The sequence below is a fragment of the Montipora capricornis genome, chromosome 10 (assembly GCF_036669925.1).
Source record: "Montipora capricornis isolate CH-2021 chromosome 10, ASM3666992v2, whole genome shotgun sequence".
Taxonomy (NCBI): domain Eukaryota; kingdom Metazoa; phylum Cnidaria; class Anthozoa; order Scleractinia; family Acroporidae; genus Montipora; species Montipora capricornis.
The window spans coordinates 10,657,003-10,663,822 of record NC_090892.1 but is presented as its reverse complement, the minus strand read 5'-3'; the positions used below and the strand labels follow the sequence as shown (position 1 = coordinate 10,663,822).

Genomic DNA, 6,820 nt, shown 5'->3' with positions numbered 1-6,820 from the left:
GTTGACATAAGGTTTATCGAACTGTAGAATTAGCCAATTAACGTTGAGTGATAGTCATTTGCATATCACTACTTTTTGCTTCTGTTTTTGTCGCTCGTTGTGAATGAATTAGTGAACTGCCGAGCACACTTTGAAGGCATCACCGAAAGCTGCCTAAATAAATGTCATATCGCGGACGGTATACAGAAAATTATCTTTTAGTCACGGGTAGCTCTTATTTCAACTGCAAAACAAACCGCAATACCCTAAAAAAGCGCTGACTGGTTTTTTTCCTGCTGATTTACCATGCGTGACTTTGTCCACGCGTACGAAACTCCAAATGACGCAATGCATAGTTTAAGCACTCGTAACTAACACTCGGCTGTCATTAATACACAACTCGGTTGAAGGTGTTCGTTGAGCATTCCTAACTGTTTCGGAGTTTATTATCACAGCCAAGGTAGGGAAAAACTTAACAGTTGAAATCATTATTTGACGGTTGATTTGATTTCGAACCTTTATCGTCTCAGAACAAGTTTCAAACGTGAAGTTGGGAAATTTCAGTGAGTGAAAGTGTGGCTTTGAAAGTCAGCACTTCAATTTTGCGTGGAGTGGTGGTTGATGTAAGCCAAGGCTGTAAGGAAATCGAACGAAATATCGAGTTAATCCGCCACATGGAAAAAAAAACGTTGAACAGATCTAACCGCTCCCATCCGAAAGTCACGTTAGATTTCGTGTGAAATGACACCGAGGAATAAAAAATTGCAAAATGGACCTCTACGTGTCCCTAATCTTACAGATGACGCCATCAATGTGTAAATTTATGTTAAACAGTTGCGGATATTCCAACATATGCAACTGCGTGTGCGGTTGTTATCTTGGCATCTACATTGTTAAGTTAACAAATAATTCGCATGTTTTCCATTTCTATTGCCGTGAGTGGATGGAATCGAAATTCAGTATTTTCACCTGAAAACTGTAATGCAGAACAAACAGAGATAACGGAACGCGCTGCAAATTGTGTACGATATATTTCTACTTTGTTGTGAACACAGGAGGAAAAAACATACAGTGGCTTTTCTAATCTCTCAAGGCTTAACATTTTCAACATAACTGGCACGTTTTCACATTAAAGAAGTTTTCGCGTGTTTTAAATTTTTCTGAAATGATTGATGTGTTTATGCATTTTATGCCAAACGGCACTTTGTGGTTTCTAGACGGCTTGCTGGATTATCTTGTCTGCATTGTTTGATTAATTTGTTGAACCTTGCGCTAATCCTATCAAGATATACATTGACAAAACGTGTATTAAAGGCGTTGTGGCTTTTGACCCAGCCATGAATAGCTGAAAAACAAAGTTTCTGGTGACACTGTCCATTTTGACGCGTACTTTATACAGGTGTGGACGCACTATCAGTTGCTACCAAAATGTCACGGTGCTGATTCTTAATTAATTCGGACTTCCTTTTGCAGCTTCTCAAATTGAGTTGCTCAACTAATGGCGCGTTCGATTGACCTTATTCATAACTCCGGAAAAAGAATACGTGGAGTGATGATTAAAACGGTATGTTTGGCGCGTTTCGAAGCAGCAAGGATAATAAAAATTTGTTTAAAATAGCATTTTAGCAGATCTTGAACAGTTTTAATATGAATTCCCACAAAAACGAAGGATCTCTAACTTCTATTCCATGTATGCCTATTCTGGAATACGGTCAATCCAACGTGCCCTAAGTGCAATGAGCAGTTTCCAACTTTCATTTCAACTGTATTCCGCTGTTCAAATTTATTAAACTTCATATATTTTAAAAGATATATTACAGTTTTGTAACCAGGAGGCTCATTTCTGGATGATGAACATTTTTTTCCCTCCTGTGACAAAAATTTGCAAGAGGATGGGAAAATTATGAAATTTTACGTTTTCGAATCTGGACAGTTGTTTTCTTGTCTTTTGAACTCTTGGATTATTAACAGCGATAACTGTGAGCTAAAGCGATACTATTTGATGTATACGAGTTTAATGAACCTACTTTCTTCCTAAAAAATAGCAGCAATTCCGTGTCTTTATTGGTAAATGCTAAAAAGGATAGATGAGAAGGACATTGGACATCTCGTGACAATTACACGATTTAGATAGATTACAAGGTCACACGGTGCAACGTATTTAGGTCTGAGCACCCATTTTGAATAGTGTTGATCAACTGTTTAAGTCTAAGCGCCCATTCCTAATACCGCTGATCTGCAGTGTTTAAATCTGAGCACCGGTTAGCTTTCAATATTGGTTAGGGTTTATCTATTTAAATATTATGAAAATTCACCTTTGGTAGTGGCCGTGGCTTGCTTCGATGGTCTAGTGGTTATCAATGATTATTGAGTTTGGACAATGTGCGAGCCAGCGAGGCATGCGAGACATGACTGTGAGCCATGGCTGCGAGCCATGCGAGCGAAGATGGTGAGTCAACATGCGAATAACAGTTTATCAGCGTTATTTGAAATGAGTGCTTGGACTTAAATGCGAAATTTGCATGGCTCGCAGATTGTCCAGCCCCATGATTCTTCAGGCGCTTATGGTCCAGCTTTAACCTCTCGTCCTCCGTGTGGTGCAAACTTCTTAGAACTTCACAACTTGCCTTTTCAAGTTAAATTGACGACAAAATTTTTAAATATAGAGTTGACTTCATGTAAGTGAAATGAAGGAGGGAACGGCCTTTTCGTCTATCCCAACTAATGCTCGCCGTCTTTATTTCTTACACCAACAGCTGATTTTCACATCTTTGTCAAATTACCGACCTCATAGTGTTTTGCGAATAAATTAGTCCAGTTAAGGGGTGCTTTTCCATTCCACTGAGACTTCCTAGTAAGGTTCCGGTACGATAGGAATGCGAAAAACTATCCTGAGTTGCAGGCATTTCCATCGGGGAAAAAAGATTATTAATCATCGAAAATCTTTTTCAGCCCCACGGAAACGCTTTCTCTAAACAACCTGGGGAAAATTCGGAAATTAGAGTTCTCACCAAGTTGAGAGTTTTTCTCATTTCAAAAATTCGAGATACACCAGCATTTGGAAACCACTACATTCAACTTCGCTCTTTGACAAGTTTCTCGGACATAACGGTTACTCATCGTTTTGTCAATTTGGGTAGCAACCCTCTTGCAAATGGTAGCTAGCTGTGATCTTTAACTGATTCACGAGAAATAGGACTATCTGGGGAAGATCGAAGTTACGCTGCTCGCAAGTCCCTCATTCTCCAGCTATAGAGCTACAGCTTCCATTATGAAGCCTCCATTAAGCACCTGAGATTTGAAAACCACAAACTGGTTTGTACGGGCGAGTGGAAAATGCTTAAAAAATAAAGCGGCGTTCATTACGCCAGCTGATGACATTGATGGATCAGCCGTCCATTTTCACAAACCCGCCAGAAGAGGGCTAGGCCGTTGAAGCAAATAGATCTCCTTGATTGGTTATCAAAGTGGTTTAATAGCAAGTTTGCGTAGCAATCATGACTGCAACCTCGACTGAAACAACAAAAATTTTCAATACACAGTAATTAAGAGTTCTGTTAGGTGGGGAATCCACCAAGAGGGTGGTTGTCTCTTGTTTAATTTGGCAACGCAGTACAGTGAATTCACAAGCACAATCGTAAAAGATCTAACACCTGTGGTATGATCGAGTTTTTTATGCTTTTCAATTGCGCCATTAATCAACCGCCAGAACCACATTAAAGGCTACTTTGGGCTTCGTGGTAACTTGCCATGTGGCACGCTTCCCATTCACTGATAAAATCAACATGCCCACTTTGTGCAAAAATAAAACCATGTCGGATTAAATGCATGGCTGGAAATGAAACAGCGCTGGAATGTATCAGTAGCAAAACGAAAATAACCTCAAGCAGCGTTTTGGAAAAAATATGGAAAAAATACAAGCTTTTGACTCCTGGAGTGGGATAAAATTTCATCGAAACGAAAATGACTATGGAAATAAACCGATGAGTTCTTTCTTAAATGAAAGTACTTTTGACCCAGGAGTGTAAGGGAGTCGTTAATGAGCTTAATTAAGCACGCAACGTTTTCCAGCTACGCACGAAAACCGGAAATTAGCTGTTGTCCTTTTTAACTTACCTTTATATTGCTAAGTGTCCTTTCTCTGCTAGAGACGATTAGCTTAAAAATCTGGGAGAGAGTAATATCCAGGCATTATAGGCCTGAGTCACGCAACGGCCATTTTGAGTCCAGAGAGATTGAAAACTTTTGATTTGCGCACCGAAATTAAACTCGTTCCCAAACATTTCAACTCGAGGCTCGGGGTACAAAATCTATCGTCTATGGCCCATATGTCCTCCGTGCGAATAAGGCCCGTAACTGTTCGCCGTTCCGGTCTCCGTCCGTGGCTCTAGAACGTCGCGTCCTTAAGCTCCGTATTAGCAGCACTGGGAGACCGTGCATGTTGTGTCACATAGACTAAAACTGTTACATTGATTATTTCCGTTGGCAATTGCAGAGGCATTGTTCAGTTAGAGTTAATAAAACCGAGATAAGTCCATGCATGCATGATTTCCCATCCTGAAGCAGTTGTACGCTGTTTTAAGGTCTCTCGAGAATTCATTTTTCGTGAAAAGAAAGCCGATGTAACTCCATCAACAATAAACACAAGGATTTTTTTGCCGTCCACGCCAGGTAGTGTATTTAATAATAATAATAATAGTCGGGAATTTTTGCATGGCCTTTAAATCCGATAAGACCTCTAGTTTCATCATCAATTTTGATATACATAAGAGATACATAGTGTGATCATCATATGTTTGCGATGGATGTTCAAAAGCGCTGTTTTCTGTGCTATTGTGATCGAGATTTGATTTGGAGAAGCCTTTTTAAGACCATGTTTTTTTTTTGTGCAAGTTCAGCTTATTTTGAGCTGATGTGTGTTGCTTAGTTGCAAGAGCGCAGAACATAGGGAAAATCGCCGTGTTTAGGCCCATTTCCACATCGAAGGTCTTCGTCCCAACAGTTGGTGCATGGCGCTAATCTGTATAATTTCGATGCTAACTCGAGAATAATCGGAAAAATTCCGATTGCTGCTAACATATTAAAGTCGAACCGATGACCTTCCGATTTCTAGCTCGGGTGCCCTTTCACACTGAGCTTTGGGAGACTCATGGAAGACAACTTAATTCCAAAAATACATTTATTCATTTTTCGATATTGACTCGGGGATACTGGGAGAAAAGTCGGATCGGAGAGCCCCTGAAAAGATCGGAAGTGAATCCACCACCCTCCGATTAATGCGTGGAATGCTTTATCGCTGAGCCACAGGGGAAGAGTGGAGGTCGACATCGGAAAAAAAGCCTGTTTATTAATTTCACCAAATTAGCTGATTCACATTAACATGTACATTGTCAGTGTTAAATCTCACATTGTGTCTTGTGCCTTGTACTTTGCAGGAAGAAGTTTTGGAAATGACATTGCGCCAAAAAACTCATTTGAATTTTATCCAGGAAGCCAAGACCGAGATCGAGTTTCTTGCCTTGGTCAATGAATATCCCGCTCTTTATGGTGGTCCGATCTTGAAAAATGCCATTCGAAGGTACGAACTGTTCTGGCTTCCTCTTGCGGCTAAACAAGGGGCCGATAGCGTTCTCCTTGCGGCTCCACTAGACATCGCATGGGTTTGGCACTTGCATATGTTGGCTCCTCATGATTACGAGCAGGATTGTTTGAGTCTAGTATCTCGAGTGGTCGATCACAAACCCATGATTAGAAATCAAAGAGAACAAGGTCTTCAAAATGCAAGGGATGTTTGGGAAGATGCTTATCCCAGGGAAAGATTTGAAGTCGACTTGAACAGAATTGCAGAGATGCCTTTGCCATACCGTTCCAAACTGGGTTACGACCTCGAGGAGGCTTCTTATTATCAATCTAAATTCTGCTACCAAGTCTCGTTACCTCATTTCACCGACAATAAGTTTCTTACGCGCGCCATTGAAAGATATCAACATCATCTGAAGCTCAAAGGTCAACACCCACACGTTCCTGTGGTCTCCTGCGTCGATGTCGACCTGATATGGTTTTCTCATCTGCAACATCCTCTAAATTACAAGAAAGTCACAACTGACTTGTTTGGAATGATGCCGGACAACGACAACCATGGAGCAATTCGAAGCCTTGAATCCACTGTAGAAAACATGGAGAAAGGAACAAGATCCTTGTGGTCGGCAGTGGGGCTTCAGTTTGATCCACCCGGGACGCAGTATCGAGGGGATCCTCCTCACCACGGAATAGCAAAGGCCAAAGGCTTTTATTCCTCAATGGGACGCCTTCAATATGCAATGAACATCTTGCGAGTTGAGGTCGTAAATGCTGATGTCACCAAGGACTTCTATGTGCGAATCTACAATCCAGATGGCGATTTGATTGTGGAAAAAGGCATGAAAGGCGGAACAAACTTAGATTTGGCCAGCGAGTGTGTTCTTGACAACGAAAAGCGTCATACGATTACAGTAACTCTGCATCAGAAGATACGGTATGGAGAAAGGGTGATTGGATCTTCCCAGACCAGCCTGCTTTCGTACATTGAAGCATGTCCATACGGTGAATCAGCCACAGGCCTCCCATGGGTTATCGACATCCCTTTCATGGCTGCGAGGAGCGTGGTGAGGCTGGCAGCACATTTAAAGCCCCCAGTCATTGAAGGTTATCGTTTCAAAGTTCAGCCAGACCTATATTTCGGAAAAGTTGACCATCCCTCGTTGGTGCTGAGTTTTCCTCAGTCGATGCTGTCTGCAGTTGATTTTGCAAAGACGTACCTTCCTTGCGAGTCTGCCACTCATACATTGCTGGACTGCAGAGG

At 41.4% G+C, this 6,820-nt stretch overlaps 1 protein-coding gene across 1 annotated transcript in view; it reads left to right on the top strand.

Annotated features, from left to right (window-relative positions):
• The first annotated feature begins 4,531 nt into the window (after positions 1-4,531).
• The window catches only part of LOC138022261 (uncharacterized), a 3,712-nt gene continuing 1,423 nt past the window's right edge, over positions 4,532-6,820 (top strand). Inside the window, exons 1-2 of the mRNA XM_068869354.1 lie at positions 4,532-4,650; positions 5,415-6,820. The exon at positions 5,415-6,820 is cut by the window's right edge and continues 1,423 nt beyond it. Coding sequence (XP_068725455.1) covers positions 5,430-6,820 — 1,391 coding nt within the window. The 5' untranslated portion in view covers positions 4,532-4,650; positions 5,415-5,429. The remainder of the gene's footprint in view (positions 4,651-5,414) is intronic.